An 18,006-nucleotide genomic window follows, 5' to 3' on the forward strand; every position below is an offset into this window, starting at 1 on the left:
CGTCAATTGCTACAAAAGCAGCGCATGGTGTGGCCTACGCCAGTGGGCACGGTGACTCGTTAGCGGCGATGTCGCTGACGAACCCTTTCTTGTTCTACGTACAGGTAAGATATCAGTATTCTATACACTCTAGACGAAGTAATAACCTATGGCTTCTCGAGTTACCGTGCCCACGGTCATCGCGCTTTTTTTGTTCTTTGTGCTCTTTGTATTACTGGTTGTGTACACATGCGATGCTTGTCCTACATTCCGCTGATACATTAAAACTTCTCTTGTTACGCTCCGGTGACGTCGGGGCGAATCCGGGACCTATGTCTATCGATCAGGCCAAGCAGTTTAACGACATGTTCAAACTCTTGCAAGATGTAAATGAACGTACGGTCAAGATTGACCAAGGCCAAGCTAGCCTAATTAAGTCTATTAACGAGTTAAAAAGTAAGCAAGAATCCGTCGAACTGAAGGTTACCGACATCCAAAATCGGCTCGAAGGCGTTGAGTGCAAAGTAGCAACTTTCGATGCAACCCGGGAAGAACTCTTGGCTGCCGAGGGATTAATGCAGTCTGTTATTAAGGACAACCAAAGACTGCACGAGCGCCTGAACGATATTGAGGACCGCTCAAGAAGGAGCAATATTATCTTTCACGGTATTGAAGATTCCACCTCTGAATCTTGGGAACAGTCTAAAGTAAAAATATTAGATAGGTTATCTACTTCACTTAGTCTGCAAGTTTCTGACGAATGCGTTGAACGTGCTCACAGGCTTGGCTCGTACGCAGTCGGAGGATGCAGGCCACTGATTGTCAAGTTCTCTTCTTTCAAAACAAAACAAACAATTTTGCAATCACGACCTAAGCTTAAAGCCTGCGGCATAACGGCTAATGAAGATTTTTCTCCGGCTACGCGCCTAGCAAGACAGAAACTTTTTGATTTTGGAAAATTACAAAAGAGCGTCTTCCAACTGCGCTACAATAAGCTTTACGTGAACAATAAATGTTTCATGTATGAAAATGCGAACGACAGGGTGTATGAAGTTGGAAATGACAGAAGGCCGGGCAAGAGCAATTCAAATACAAGAAGCCCTGGAGGCGATAATAATCAACCTTCCTCATCGTTGCAAAATAACGTGGCACCAAACTTAAATGCCCGCGCAGCATCTGCCCGATCTGCCTTGCCCTAACATAGTGCGAGGGGTAGTGGTTCTTCTTTCGCGCCAGAAATAATTACTGTTCTGTTTACTAATATCCGAAGTGTCATGCGAAATCGCGATGATCTATGCTCTGCCATTGACTCCACCGGGGCTGATGTTGTAGTTTTGACAGAAACGTGGCTCTCTAGCAAAATTCATGATAACGAAATCCTAACTACTAACAAACGGTTCAAAATTTATCGCACTGATAGGGAAGCTCGCCAAGGCGGAGGTGTGTTGATTGCAGTCGCCGAACATATAGATTCCCTTCATTTGAATGTTGCAAGTGATCTCGAAACAGTCTTTGTTTGCCTTTCCGTGAATCACAAAAAATATATCTTGGGTGCCTGTTACCGCCCTCCCTCAAGTGACGATAGCTTTCTGAACAAACTTCATGACGTAATCAGTACAGTGACTTTGCGATCTCCCACACCAAACGTCATCCTTCTGGGTGATTTTAACTATCCAAATATTGTGTGGTCGGCGGAAACAGCTTACTCAAGTCCTTTTTCGTCTGACAGTGACAAATTCCTCAATTTATGTTCGGACTACAATTTCTCTCAGCTAGTGTCTCGCCCCACCAGAATTACGCCCTCCTGTGCCTCAGTGCTAGATCTTGTATTGTCAACCTTCGCCGACCTTGTTTCTCCTATTACCTATCTGCCTGGTTTTAGTGATCATTTATTGCTGCATTTCACCTTAAATATAACCACAAGTCATTCCCCGAAAATAGTTAAAACGATTCGTGATTACGGAAAAGCTAATTTTACGGCTATAAATATTGAATTGTGTGAATTTCTGAGTTATTTTGTGGAAAATTTTTTTGAACGGTCTGTAGATGAAAATTGGTGTCTGTTCCGAAACAAAGTGAACTATCTAATAAGCACATATATTCCTGTTCGCACATTATCATCCAAAAGTAATTCCCCTTGGTACAACACCAGACTTAAACGACTTTCAAATAAAAAGAAACGCCTCTTTCGTGTAGCCAAACTTTCAAAACAAGAGAGTCATTTTAACGCCTATCATTACGCCGAGCAGGAATATAAACGTGCAGTATTAGAAGTAAAACGCAATTTTTTTACTAACACGTTGCCCACAATTTTATCTACAAATGTTCGCCACTTTTGGAACTTTTATCAAACCTAATGATAACCACGGTGACCTGAAGCTTACAAACACAGATGGGGAACCAGTAGGCCATGATGAGTGTGCATCATTGCTAAACGATATATTTATTCAATCTTTTTCTTGCACCGATGTTTCTGTGTACCCCAACTTTAATTGCCCTGACTTTTTTCCAATGAATCCAATATTAATATCATACGACGGTATAGCTGCAATAATTAATAACCTGAAGCTCTCCTCTTCATCCGGTATTGACAAGATTAACTCTAAATTCTTAAAGAACACGAAATCGTCTTCATCAGCTATACTATCAATGATCTTTAAGCAATCATTGGAGGAAGGCTGCCTTCCCGAAGACTGGAAAGTTGGAAAGGTGACTCCAATTCATAAAAGTGGCAACCACTCCTCACCGAATAACTTCCGGCCAATTTCTCTAACATCCATTCCTTGTAAGATACTCGAACATATCATATATTCTAACCTCGCATGTTTCCTAGAATCGAATTCTTTTTTTCACCCTACTCAACACGGCTTCCGCAAATCATTTTCCTGCGAAACACAGCTTCTACTTTTCACTAATAAGCTTCATTCTGTCCTTGACCGTGGCTCCCAGATAGACTGCGTTTTCCTTGATTTCTCTAAGGCCTTCGATAAAGTTTCTCACCGGCTACTCCTATTAAAACTTAGCAACCTCAATATTGATCCGAACGTGCTACGCTGGATAGAATCGTTTTTAACCAACCGTTCTCAATTTGTGCATGCCAATGGTACTAACTCTTCACTGACTCCCGTAGGATCTGGAGTTCCCCAGGGTTCTGTTTTAGGACCGCTACTTTTCCTCATCTACATTAATGATCTCTCTGAATGTGTCTCCTCTAATATTAGTTTATTTGCTGACGATTGTGTACTATATAGAGAAATAACAAATAACTCTGACACCTCTGTTCTCCAATCTGATCTTAACTCTGTATCTGACTGGTGCGACAAGTGGTTGATGCAACTCAATCTTAATAAATGTAAATCCATGAGAGTTTCCCGTCATACTAACATATGCTCGAATTACTACATTGACGACACTCCGCTGCAGTCTGTGTCCTCTTACAAATACTTAGGTGTTTACATAACTTCTGATCTTTCCTGGGTAACTCACACTAACTACGTAACTAACAACGCCAATCGCATGCTTGGATATCTCAAACGAAATTTTTCACAGTCACCAGTGTCACTAAAACTCCTTTTATATACTACTTTAGTACGTACTAAACTTGAATATGCATGTTCTATCTGGGACCCCGGTCATAATACTATCATTGAAACATTGGAATCGGTTCAAAATCGTGCAGCACGTTTCATACTCTGTAATTACCATCGTACATCCAGTGTTACTTCAATGAAAAATACCCTTGGTTTACCCACACTAATGAACCGTAGACGCATTTTTCGCCTCACTTTATTTCACAAGATTTACCATAATAACCCTTTCATGCGCCATGAACTTCTAACGCCACCTACTTATGTTTCATCCCGCGTAGATCACCAGTACAAAGTCGGTATCCCCAATTACAAAACTAACACTTATTATAACTCCTTCGTTCCTCGTACTAGCTCCGATTGGAATCGCCTTTCCGCTGACATAGCCTCCATAACCAATATAATTGATTTTAAAAATGCCTTGTTTGTTAGTTTTCATTAACCATTTTCTAGTTGTTATTACTGTTATAACATTGTGTAAATATTTTTGAAGTGTCTAAGCAAGCGTGCATTAATTACTGTATCATATTTCATGTATCAACAACTGTACCCTGTCACCTAATCCCCCCCCCCCCCCCACTCCCCTCTGTAATGCCCTTCGGGGCCTTGAGGGTAAATAAATAAATAAATAAATAAATAAAAGAATAATAAGGCATGTAAAATAACCCATCGAACAAAAATATATTCGTCAAGTGCTAAGCGGGTGTTGTGTGCCAGATACCATTGACCTGTAAAGGGGTTTATATCGGACGAACCGGTAGATGTATTAATGAAAGGCTTATGGAACATGCCCGCTCTGTTAATTCGCCACCGGGAGAGAATCTGGCGCTTAACTGTGATATGTTTGGCTGCATTCCGATATAGAGGAAACGACGACGCTGGGTAGCCATAAAACAAAGATGAGAAGTTAAATTGTAAAGGAGCATTTTATTTCACTGAGCGAGGACGGAACCTGTGCCAGTGTGCCAGCTATAACTTTATATCTCACGTAAGTGATGTTTTTCCGGGAATTCAACACATGTTTAAAAATAGATGACGGTTTATGTTTGTGTATTTTTGAATGTAAGAAAAAATGTTTGGTCTATCGAATAAAAAAAAAACTGCTGTAAGTCAGCGCTCTGTCCGTGTTCATCGACTCGTCTTTCATTCATCTTCGCGTTGTTTCTTAATTATCACAATTGCAGAACCAACTCGAACAAGTTTCAACGGTGCTACTACTACAGGATGTCGTCTATGGCGGACGCCTACAAAAACGCGAGTACTGAAAACAATTCGGCGCTCGGCGCCCTCGCAGATAACGCCGCCACCGACCAAAAACTAGACGCCAATCCTGCAATTCGAGTCCCCGCAGGAGCATTGACAGGGGGGTGTCCAGCAGAGCTAAGAATGCCATAGACGTGTGGCAACGTTCATGTCGAAAATCCGAGTCTACCCTGCTGCATCGGGGATTGATGATGAAACCATGCTCACTGGTTTTTTGCCGGTCGCATTGACTGATAGCGCGGCGCTCTGGAGATATAGACAGGTTTCTCGAGTATGGCGAGGTCATTTTGTTTCGCGATTCAGAGCGGAGTTCCTGCCACCAGATATACGAAACCCGGATGAAGGGCGAGCTCTGTGCCTGTATGCAAAACCCGCAGGAGTCGTTTATAGATTTTGTAAGGGCCTTCCAGGGGTTGTATGACCTTGCTGACGCGGTGGCCCCAGATGCAGAAAAAGTAGCACGCGTAATCCGTGAGAGCCACCGGCTTCCACCCACATCTTATTGAGTGTCGTTTTAGGGATCTGGATAAGATGACACTGGCTACATCGACGAGTCAAGGCGACACTCTTGCTGAACTTTGGAACGGGCCTCCTCCACCAAGAAGCACTGATCTGACGAATAGGCCGACTATGCCGAGCCCTGAGCTTTTGATACTCGAGCATATGAGTCTCGATAACGTTTCGAACACGAGCGTGCATATGCAAAATTTCTTAGTGAGAAGCGTTCTCTCAACCCACAACAGGTACACGGGCGAGATTCAGAAACGGAGGACAGGTCACACCTTATTCTTACAGGACCCGTGGAAACGATGGGAACCAGACCTGGCTCCGCTGTCGCCGGTGAGGACAACCATGACACGTGCCACCGAACTGTGGCGTACAGCCGCAAACCTGAATGCAGTGAAACTGCGAGAGCCGGCGGTGGTAGGTCCATTCGTCGCAGTCGCCTTTGGGCCGCCCGGACGATGGCACACTCCGCACTACCAAGGCATTTTGCGGCCTCGCATTCTCACGATCATGAGAGGCGCGGCGCGTCTCCTTCTGCAATGGATCCGGGGAGGCTCCTGAAGTACGGTCTCGGTCACGGAGTGCTCGGCGCGTTCGCAGTCGAGGCGGGCGTCTGAAGGTTCTTTGCGGCCCGGATTCTGATGGTTATGAGAAACCAGGGGGTTCCCTAGTGGTTATTTGCGGGAGGGCTGATCAAGTCACTACCTGTCGTGTGATATCCGTTGGGTCGGTTCCAGCGGTAACCACTGGAGGCCGTGGCCCGCCCTCTCACCAATTTGAGAATCCCGAAAGATCCCTCGTGGTTACCCCGGTAGTCCTGATATGTCACTCTCCGTCATAATAAACCCGGCAGGTCCGCTTCAGCGGTTACCTCCGGAGGCTCTGCCCCGCCCTTTCACGGTTATAAGAAGCCCGGTAGGCCTGATCAAGTCACTGTTGGTCCTTAATCATGACATACGCGGTGGGTCCGCTTTAGCCATCAACCACCGGAGGCCTTGACCCGCACTCTTACGGTTATGGTAACTCTGTTGCGTCTACTTTTGCGGGGTATCTTGGGAAGCCTGCCGGGTACGGCCTCGGTCATAAGGTACTCGGCGGGTTCGTCGTTGAGGTGGATGGCAGAACGCCCTTCGAGGCCCGCCTCAGTTATGATGTGTTCGGAACGTCTGTTCCTGCGTTGAATTCAAACACAGTTGCCTTCAAGTGGACCGGCGCGAGGCCCGTCCCGCACGGGACTTCAAGATCCAAAGATGGTCTGGGCTTCGCCACACCAAGGATGGCTGCCGTTGATGGCCAATCACTTAGAGGCCCTTGCTAGCGCCCCCCGACTGCAACGTTACCCGAAACAAGACACCTGTAATACTCGTCCCAACCGTACGTAGAACTGAGCCCACAGATAAGTCCATCGAGCTGGGTATTACAGTTACTGTGTATGTGGAAGGGAGCTCGTTGAAGATGAAATACAGAAGAGACGAAAAAGGATAAACTTACAGGGACAGAGGATAACACACAATGCGCTTTCAAATAGCTAGCGACATGTATTAACGCCCATTTCAATGGGCGGCGTGTCCGTGCTTGGCACTCATTTCGCTGTGTTCGGCGCTCCAGTCGTCCCACTCCCAGATACTGGTGCAAACATATCACCTATTCGAGATGAAATATTCAAGGTTTGCAAAAATAAATATATACAGTTTCGAAAAGCAGGCCTAAACATGCAGGCTGCGTCGGGATATATACTCTCTGCTGCGGGCACCATGAGATAAAGAATCTTTCTCCACAACAAGAAATAACGCAACGGTTTGTAGATCTGCCGGGATTACAAGTACCCATGATCCTCGGTCGAGATTTTGACGCAGCGGAAGGCGCTACATAAGGCTTTTACTGAACTGCCTTTTGCTTCGAAAACGAGACTGTGCTAACGTCATTTACCAGACGTGAGGACTGCATTTATGGGTACACGATTTTTGTTGAAATTTGAGGGACAGGTTCTTTTGCTCCCGGACAGTGTCATTGAGGGGGTGGAAATGTGTACCGGCAGCTGCTCTCAGAAGCAGCAGCTCAAGCATTACTGGAGCCCTTCTCGCCGGTGTTGCTGGAAGGACTTGGGAAAGCAGATCTCTTATAGCACCGAATAAAAAACAAGGATGCGCTCCCCGGAAGTGCAATGCGAGAACCATAAGTGCTCACAAACAGGACTTTCTTGATGCGGATCTCAAGGAAATTATCAACACAGGCGCATTGCATATGTCAAAACGCCCATGGGTCTCCCCGGTGGTCCTTGCTCCAAAGAAGGATGGCACAGCTAGGCTTTTCACCGATTACAGGAACCTAGACGAAGTATCACTCGGGAACAGTTACTCGTTCCGCAGTATTTCCTCTATACTGAACTCCCTTAGAAATGCCCACGTTTTTCACAACCCTCGATTCGACTAGAGCCACAGATTTCTTCAAATAGAAGTTCATCCAGCTGATAAACAGAAGACTCCATTCATTTGCCACAGGGGACTGTTTGAATTAACTCGCCTTCTCTTCGGTTTGTCCCACTCTCCCGCCAGCTTTCAGCGCTTAATGGACTTTGCCTTCGGCGACACAAAGAACGACTTTGCGATGGCGTACATATATGACGTAGTTGTGTTTTACAAAATATTTTAGGAAGATTTCTGGCACCTTCACATCATACTCGCGCGATTGCTTCAGGGTGGCCTTTCGATTAATCCATAAAACGTTCAGTTGGCCTCGCCTGTAATGAACCTTCGTGGCCCGAATGAGAATAATTTTCTAGCCATAATGGAGCACGCACCCCCTCACGACGTCAAAAGCCCACAGAGGAATCTCGGGATGATTGTGGATTATAGAACTTCCATTCCGTATTGTGCCGAGATAAAAACAAACTCTGAACCAATCACTCTGCACAAAAATCGGGAGGTGTTAGGAGAAACGCAACAAAGTGAATTCGCCTGTCCTTCAAGAGCGGTGACCGAAAACGTGTGTCTGATTCAGCCCGACATGAATCGTCTGTTTGTCCCGCAGACCGATATAAGCGATTACGGACTGGGAGCATTTCTTTCGCAGGAACATGACAGCGTCCTGCGTCCGGTAGCCTTTGCCAGTCACAAGTTCACCGGAGCGGAAAGGAACTATTCAACGACTGAAAAAAAGTAGCGAGTAATTATTTTTGCGCTTAACACGTCTGACATGTACCTTGACGGAGATTCACTTTACATTGAAAGTGACCAGTAGGCTTTCTCGTAGGTAAAGGGGTTTCAGGCTTCTGTAGGACGACTCGCTCGATGGACTCATTCGGTTTAGTGCTGCAAGTACACTAACGAGTGCAAGCACGGAGTGACTAACCACGTTGTAGGTGCGTTGTCCCGAGCTCCACTTCTCGGGCAGAAACTGCATGTGGATCCCTACTTGGCGCTCTGGCCAATGCAGCGCCCATCAAACTGGATTGGTGGTGGGGATCCCTTGCGAGTAAAGATGTCTCTCGGCGGCCCAGTTGTCAGATGGACTTTGTCTGAAGATCACACAACGGCGGGCAGAAGGAAGCGCAGCCGACACCTGTAGTCCCAGAGACCTGGACTCATACCTGCTGAGCAGCGACGGCACCTTCCTGCTGTCATTATATTCATGCCCTTCTCGGCTTTTGGGAGGCAAAAAATAACCAGGCTCCCGTATTTTATAGTTCGGCAGGCGTCGTTGTCAGGCGAGGCGACTTATCCCCGCCGTGCCAAGGACTTATTTTTTTTTTTTTTTTAATTTCTAAAGCCTCGTGCCAGAGACGGTGCGGCGGCCACGTAACTCCATCATCAGACCCACCACAGCCGCATCGGTTCCGTCCGGACGTACTGATGTCAGATCGGCGCTCACCCCTCTGCGGAGGCCATTGCTAACCAAGAAGAAAGGTCATCCCAACACTTCCGGAACCGTCCCTTAATATTTTTTTGAATGGATAAGATAGGTGGGCAACCTGCGGATTTAAAGCTTTAAACCAGATTTTTTGCATGCCAAATGGTCCATAGGCATTTCCACCGCGAGGGACTAAGTGCAACTGTTCACGCGAGCGGCGCTCCGCCGCTGAAAAAGGGCCGTCGTAGCGTGTTCGCGAGAGCTCTTAGGATCGCGGCGCGGGCGACAATATTCATTAAATGTCTACGTGTTATTGAACTAGTCCGTTGTATGATTTTCCGACACGGGACGCAGCCAGGGAATTCCTACGAGCTTCAGGAAGGTTTTATACTTGTGAACGTTTAAAAAAATTAGATAGGAAATAAACATTCGAATTGCGAGCTAAAAACAAAATAAACCCAATTATGAACTAGGGAGGTCCCAGTGTCCAGTTTTCATGTGCTAAGTAAAAAAAGGACAATTTGTTTGATTTTGTATAACTTGACGTCATTATTATGCTTTCAAATAAGCTCAAATTGCAGAGGAAATTTGTTGACTATTAAATTAAGTTTTGTTCGCAATGCCTGTGAAAAAAAAAATTGTGTGAATTGTGCTAAACTTTACCTCAGGGCAACAGAAGGTATTTATTTCTAAAATATCTTAAAAGCCCAGTTACATGTCTTCTTCCTTCAGAATGCAGGCCACAGTGATTTACGTTATCCACAAAAACATGCGGCTTGACAGCTGATCTTACCTTTCTTCAATTTCTGGTCCCGGAAACGTGACATGCATTGCATACGGATCTCAATTTGGCAAACTGACCAAGATACGCATCTATACGTAAAATATCAATACAAAAAAGAAAGCCAGCAGCATTAAATATACGGCACTGCGACACTTGTAAAGCAGACAAGTAGGCAATGTGAAAACAATATTTCAAGGTAAGGAACTCAATAGCGCATGATACTACAAAGTTTCATTTTAATTCAGTTGTATTCAATTAAGAATTATTAAGCATACACTAAACAAAAGCTTTTTGCTTTTTTTCCAATGCGAAATGGTAAAAGGGCTCAAACGGTGGTCCGAACTGTGTCCATCGAATCTAGAGCAGTGTTGTGCAAGGCACATCTAAAAAGTAATTGAAGTAAGGTTCAAAGCAAGACCACTCTAAGACGGGCACTATATAGGAGTTCTAAACAAACTCCTTTCAAAAATCGGCGAAGCAGACCGCAATCTCGCGGTTATTAACGTGCGCTAATTCACTGATTTTTTTAAGAAGATTATGCGGAACTACTTCAAAGTGGCCGTCAGGCAGTAGTTTAAGTGAGAGGTGAGGCACTTCAAGCAAAGTAGTAAGCAAACCGGGCGCAGTTTACTTGAAGTAAAGTACGATATATATAATGTACTTTCAATATAAAGTACAACCACACTTTATCATAATCTTTTGTGATTTCCTTTTATTGGCCTATGCATCTTTTCCTGCTTGAACTGGTATGGATTGCACCAGGATTAATCAGGGGCGCATGTCATTTTTGGAAATGGCGGTGTTCTATAAAGTCAAATTGACAAAGATTAGTTGTTTCTTCTATCGCTGACGACTGCTTAATATAATCAAGCTATAAGGCACTCATTTGCATCAGTCTCGAAGCCGACATTACTCCACTTATAGAAGTCACCAGACGACGTCTCGAAAGATGATAGCTCGTGTTCACATGACGATACGCCATTTCTTTATAGGTTGATCTACCCCAATATTTGAATTCAGTTCTGTGTAGTACTGGGAAAACCAAGTAAGCGAACGTGTGCTTATTAAAAAAGCTTAATTTTACCGATTTGAAGGCATAGTGCAAATCAGCGTGCTCGTCCCCGTGCCTTTCAAAGGAGACCACGTCTGTTGACGCCCAAGTAGCACAACTCGCTGGTTTGGGAATGGGGCGGTACCGGTCTGCCGGCAAGATCCTACTGGCCCGACGCTGGAAACGCCCCGTGGGGCGACAACGGGCCAGTGAGATTGCCAGTCACTGGCCAGCGACTGGGACTGACTGGGACGCCCGGCACTGGGCGTCCCAGTGAGTTCCCGGGATGCTGCCAGCACAAACCCCCAGCGTAGTACCAGTAATACGGTAAGGTACCAGCAAGACCCCAGGCTAGCGGCCTCAAGCCATACAGTTCCCGGTCTTTTTTCCCAGCGAGTTCCCGGGCTGCTGCCAGCACAAATCCCCGGCATAGTACCAGCAGTACCGCAAGATGCCAGCAAGACCCCAGGCTAGCGGGCTAAAACCATACAGTTCACGGTCTTGTTTTCCATGCTAACATTTGGTTTTGTGTGCAATTCACACCTGAATAGAAATGATGTAGTTCATAACAAGGGTTATTTTAACACGTAATGTGTGTAAACAATAAATGAAACATACAAAATTGTTACCGTCATTGTTTATTGTCAGTTGCAGTGAAGCTACAGTCGGCTGGTAATCATGCGCTTGTCGCCAGAGGAGTGCGCTGAATGGAAGAGGCTGCATGTCACGGGCCTTGGAAATTTTCTTCACACTTCTCATGCAGCTTGTGATGCAAGTCGACCATGCACCCGAGAAGGCAAGTCCTTCATTACAGCACCTGTAAAGAGAATCGACACCACAGTAGAATGACAGGGTAAATCAATACCAGCTGGACGTGACAATCCAGAAATTCCAAACTGGGGTGAGGGGCATGAGACAAGCAGCCCATGTAAAAGGAAATTTTTTGTAGCTAATGCACTAATTGTCTTTATTTTATTTTCAATCTGGAAACTATATCAAAACAAGAATCCCTAAGGGACACACCTGTAACAACACACTGGATGACCAAGGGGCGAAAATGGTCCAGTTATCTCATAATCAAGGTCAGCTATTTGTATGAAAAAGGCCCACTTCAGAGAAAGGCTTGTGGAAATCATCTATTTTAATTCAAAACGGCATGTCGAGAGACGGGCGAGCTTGGCAGAGTAGTTGGCATGTTGTTTAACACTGACGTTTGTTACGATAGGTGTGCAGTCCCCGATATCCACATTCAGCATTTTTAGGTAAACATAGCGATTCATTAGCATTACTGAGACAATGACAAATCATATCCTTGACATATACAGCTCACCGTTGTACACATACTAATGAGATTGGGTAGACACAGGTAAACATGTAATGCATTGCAGAGTATGACACCCCGGTTCCCACATAATGGCAACTTGACGACTAAAAGTCATCTGCAGACTTCATGAAATAAAAAATAGCGACTTACACAAAAACTAGTATATATTATCAGCGTCCACCATCAAACTCACATTGAGTGTTTTCCATCGGCATGCCCTAGCCCTTTAAAATGCCCGCAAGCCTCACTTACTTTAAGCATATGACATCCCATGAGATGAAACATTCCCTCGTTATCATCATTAAGATGTCTACAGGTGCGAACAGTTCAGGAATATCAATTGAAAGATACCAAACCAGTAGTGAGGTAGTGTACAGTGGCTGGTAGATGCAGGTTAATATGTATGGGACATCTATTTTCTAAGTGATATTGTTTATCTGGTCAATTTTCTTCACATACCCATCACATACTGGGACAAGGTTCTCAATACAGTGGAAAACAGGAAGGAGGAGTGAGTTCCAGATTTAGTTTTGCACAAGTTATGTGGCAACTGACTTCATCCTCTTAGAATTTATTAGAGTGGGTCTGGGTGTAATGATGTCTAGCCCGACAATACTGCCAGGAGCACATGTCCCAAAACCTTCAGAAACGGGTAGAGGAAGCTTTGCGATGAGAGCTGCTCGCACTGAGAATTGATGTGAGCAGTGTCGGCCATTTCTCTGTCTGAAATATCTATGCGTCAGCCACCCCCTATCAGAAAAAGTTTTAGCTGAGCGCTTTTTACGGCCCGCTCAGCTCAGCCACTGAGCGGGAAATTAACCAGGCATGCACGTAACGCTCAGTCGGCAGTGGCCATAGGGGTGCAGGAATTGTCTTCTCCATCGGCATCTGCGCTCCGGTTGGTCGTTGCTGACTGAGCGTTGTGTGCATGCAGGTGCTTTCCTTTTGAGTGGAGCGGGTCTAACAATGCTCAGATAAAACTATCTAATGTCTATGTCACAGCCTCAACAGCCAAACGAGCAGTCTTCCTCGCTTGCACAATAGACCAAAATTGCACTGCATACTGCTTTAGAGGCTTGTTGGCATGTTTCACACTCACTCTCTGCAGACAGCTAGGACTATCGGTAAGCAAGGGAAAAAAAAGTGTGAACACATATCATGCATGCCAAAAGAAAACATCAATGGGACTACACGAGACTGCATTAAAGTTGCCAATTGGGCGCGTTTTATACTGCAAAGCCACTGGCTGAATCACATAAGTGTCACACTTGCCGAGCTTGAAGTACAGTCGTTGCAAGTATGCCCATGCAAATTGCACTTTCTAAAACATAAACACGCATTTCAAATTGTCATCCAGGACAAGCTGCTATTACACAGCAGTATATATAAGGCAGCTTACCATCAACAACCTTCGCAGACTGCCATGGACCTGATCCTCGGCTTGGCTGATGATGCAGGAACGAATTGGCCTAGTCGATGCTAGCTTCCGTTCGGCAAGGGCTGCACTGAGTATAAAGATGAAAAAAGTGTTGTAGATTATGGGAAACAAACAAAAGCAATCCTAGCATCCACAATTCGCTAGAGGCACTGAAAACAAAAATAAGAGGTTGGGTCAATTATTTTAATGCAATATACTTCGGACACATACCATGACTGCAGGTAAGATATTTGCTGCCTTCAATCTAGATCTGCTTGAAAATTTACAAGCCAAATAACAAATATTTTATAAGCTGAAGACTATCTCTGCAAATATGGTGCTATCTAGTACATCAGAGATGAGTAGAATTGGATTACAGCGTCCCCCTTACAAAGATTGAAGCAAAACAAGTATAGAATCTGCCGTGCCACTACAGTAAAACCTTGTTAATTCGGATCTCATGGGACCGGCAAAAATGTCCGAATTAACCGAAAGTAGAAATATCGAAAGGACAAAGAAAGCTGCGCGAAAACGTTGCCCTGTGACAGACCTTTATTTTGAGAAAAAATCTGTTATTACCGCCTGCTTTCTGGACGACACTTGGGCGAAGACGACAACTTTCCTTAGCGCGGTCAAGTGCTCCACCGCACTCGCACTGTCGGAGCTACGCATCCCGTGCGCTGACAATGTAGCACAGCAAGGCCTCTTCTAGTTTCGGGTGCACCACCTTCCAAGGCCGCTTTCTTTTCGTGTTGAACTTCTCGCTCTCATAAGCCCGTAGGATATCGGCCAAAATTTTTACGTACGTGGCCAAAGTGCTTCTCTTGACGTCGTAACTTTCCATAAGTTGTCGAAAGACGCCGCCCTCCAAGGCCCTCAGTATTTCCACTTTCGTCGCTAAATTCTTAGCCTAGTACAGCTGCAACGGAAAACGAGTAGCACAACTGACCAGTAATCGGGGCGGCGAAATCGCGACACCCGGCGCCATTTTTCCCGAGCGCCGATAGCGAGAGTGCCAGTCACGTTGCATTTTACAATGCGGGGGTGGCCGACGAAAAATTGAGGGATAGGATAGTTGTTAAAATGGCGGGCTTTAGGATCCCCGCGTTCAGGTATAAAACGTGACTGTCACTCTCGCTATTGGCACGCTCGGGAACAATAGCCCCGCGTGCCGCGATTTTGCCATTCCGGTCGTCGGTTACTTGTGCTACCCTTTTTCCGTTGCAGCTATGCTTCTGCCGCTCCCTTGCCAGGAGAGTAACGCGCTGAAGCACGGCGATCCAGAGCAAAACTGTTGCGAAACACGGAGAACCGAAAAACCATGGGAAAACCGGAAAAATCCCGTGCGCACTTCGGATGGATATCGGTTATACCTTTTGGAACAGACGGTAGATAGCGCCACCTGCCGAATTCGTCCGAATTTACGATAGTGCGCCGCATTCCCTCTGAATTAATGAGCGTTTGCTGCCATTGACTAATACATACGTTTGACGGGACCGAATCTGCAGTTCAAATTATCCAAATTAGCGGGGGTTGAATTAACGAGGTTTTACTGTACAACAGAAACGACTCTACTGTGATCTCGTGGGGATCAGAGTTCGGAACAGGCATGAAGGATTTGGCACGAGAAATATGCCAATGTCAATATTCATTTTTGCAACATTAAAATGACTCTGAAAGTGCGACCAGCTGCAGGGTGTATTAACGCAAATCTTGTGAGTGCTGAATTGTAGGCACAGTGCCCTGGTTGTGTTCATGTGCGATATACGACCAAATACCATAGAGACCAATACTGCAAACCTCATCAAAAACCAATGGGTGCGGTGGTGAACGGCGTGAGTGGCGCTGTTCACCTCTCTTGCCGTTCATTTGTGTTTGTGTGTTGCCACTTCCAATGGGAAGGCTTCAGCCATTATTGGGAACACTAAATAAACAAATAAAAATGCAAACACAACACACACAGCAATACTGGCAGCAAGTCGAGACGCACTTCTGTTGTAAACTCAGCATTCCGCTTACGAATGGGATGCGCAATTTCCCTACAGGATTTCATTCCACGTGAATGGCATCGGAATTGCTAAAGGCCAGTCCATAAACACAGTCTGCGTTAAAAACAATCCTATCAGCAATAAGTTTCTATTATATTGCTCAATATATAGAGCACCTTACCATGAACAGCCTTGGCAGTCTTCCAAGAAGCCTGGCCTTCAACAGAGGAAGCTGTCATTCTGTGTCGTCTCAGGACACTCGCATCAGAATGGCGAAAGTGAATGCCAACTACTACTCGGTAAGGACTGCAGCAAGTATAAAGATGAAAACACAGATTAGAATATACGATAAAAAATATCATAGACCAACGTGAAAAAAGTGCACAAAAAGACAAGGACAAAAGGACAGGAACACATAGGACGCAGACTGGTGCACACTCACAACTTGATCTATTGAACATAAAAGAAAAAGGATCAGAGAAATCAGAAAGGCTGTGTTCGGAGAATGCGAGCTTCAGAAACCAGGGCGTGAGCAAAATATGTCAGGTAGACTGTTTTACAGACATTTTTGAAATAACAACAGCCTTTCCATGTAATAAGGTGGTGAGTTCATTCTGATTGAACATCCTGAAAAGTAACAAACAAAAAACAAGGAATAAAAGAGAGGAATACATACACTACATACGAGTGTAGACTCCCAACTCACAAACTGGAGAAGAAAAAAAATAAAGAATGCGAAAGGAGCTTTAGCAAAAGTTCGAACAGGTCCAAGTGGAATGTGCTAACTCCCACCCATATGACTGTAAACACAATTTTCTTGGCAGCTCAGGTAACAGACGGATGTGCGGACACATTGGTCGCCCATACTAAGAATAATAAAGGCCTAAAATAATCCCCTTGTATGGTTTTCACAGTATCTGCTAATTATTCACGTTTTCTCTAAAAGCCTCGTCCCATTTGAGCGACAAACACCGATTTTCGTCCGACACCACAAAGTTCCATGTCGCCGATGCTGTCCCACTGCAACGGCCAACGCCCGCGACAAATAATAGAGGCGGAGGGCACCGCGCTCTTCCAGACATTCTAGCTTACCAGTGAACAATACGGTGGAGGGAGGCAATCAAACAACCCCCCTCCCCTTTCCGCCTCCACCCGCCGGCGGGCCGGCCCCCCCGCGCGCCCGCCGCTGCCGCGGTTCCCCCGCCCCCCCCCCCCCCCCCCGCGCTGCCCCCCCGAACCGCCGCTGCCCAAGCGCTGCCGCGGTTCCCCCCCCCCCACCCCCCTCCATCTCCCCAAAAGTTCCGCCGCTACTGATGGACCTCGAGCGAGTATGCAGCCTATTTGTGAGCGAAGAAAAACAGCCTCGCATTACCCCATTCGTGCACAATTAGTAATACTGGTAAAAGCAAGCGATCTAGACAATAACAAGGATTTTGAACGGAGGAAAGAATAATCTAGCCCTAAGAGGGGGCGCACCTCAGAGCCCCATAGAGAATACATGAGGTTTTTCACCAAATTAAAAAACTTCTCACATAATAACGGCTGCGCGGATCTCGTTGAAAATTTCGGCTTTAAAGACATTGAGTCATTATCGAGACACTAAACGCAACAGATGTTTCGTCATAAATTTAATTATATTCTTTAAAAAATCATGAAAATGGTCAAAATCGGCTAATTCGGCACTCTTGCGTTCGGAGCGAATTTACAAAATTATCTAAATTCAAACATAAGAAGAATTGCGCTTAATGTCTTCTAAAATTATTACGGAATCGAATAATATTCAAATTATTCATGTAAGTCGATTTGTTCCGTAACTACAGCAAATATAAAGAACCAAGGTGTCGGTGCTTGTTTTCGTCGTTTTTAAGGTACCTCTCTCTCCCGTGCGGTGGCGCTCGCTGTCCACGAAATGCGAAATCGTCCGTTCGGAGATCGGCCGGATCGGCACTGTGCGAGGTGTTCTTCCGCGGCCGTATTCCGCGCCCGTATCCTGTTTCATTCTGCACGCCGAGGCGTCAGTGTGCGTGTCTTGCTTTCCTGGTTCTCGCTGGGTAGGTCTCCGTGTTTTCGCAAGTGGTAAATTCACCTTGGAGGTATGGGTCGAAGACAACCGTCCTGTGGCAAGCGGACCGCGAGGTGTTCCACAACCTCGCGGTCCGTCAACGCGTTGTGCTTGTTTATACTTTTTTTTCTTTTAAAAACGGGCTTTTTTTTTTTTTTGACGCAAAGTTTTATTTTATCGTTATCCTTCACACAA

The 18,006-nt window shown here is 45.5% G+C and overlaps 1 protein-coding gene across 1 annotated transcript; it reads left to right on the forward strand.

Moving 5' to 3' along the window:
* The first annotated feature begins 233 nt into the window (after positions 1-233).
* LOC120843584 lies at positions 234-1,184 on the forward strand. Its single transcript, XM_040214989.2, has one exon. The coding sequence runs from the start codon at positions 234-236 to the stop codon at positions 1,176-1,178; it is 945 nt and encodes a 314-aa protein (XP_040070923.2). The 3' UTR covers positions 1,179-1,184.
* Positions 1,185-18,006: the final 16,822 nt, after the last annotated feature.

Source organism: Ixodes scapularis, unplaced genomic scaffold (assembly GCF_016920785.2).
Source record: "Ixodes scapularis isolate PalLabHiFi unplaced genomic scaffold, ASM1692078v2 PGA_scaffold1__304_contigs__length_218370807, whole genome shotgun sequence".
NCBI classification, from domain to species: Eukaryota; Metazoa; Arthropoda; class Arachnida; order Ixodida; family Ixodidae; genus Ixodes; species Ixodes scapularis.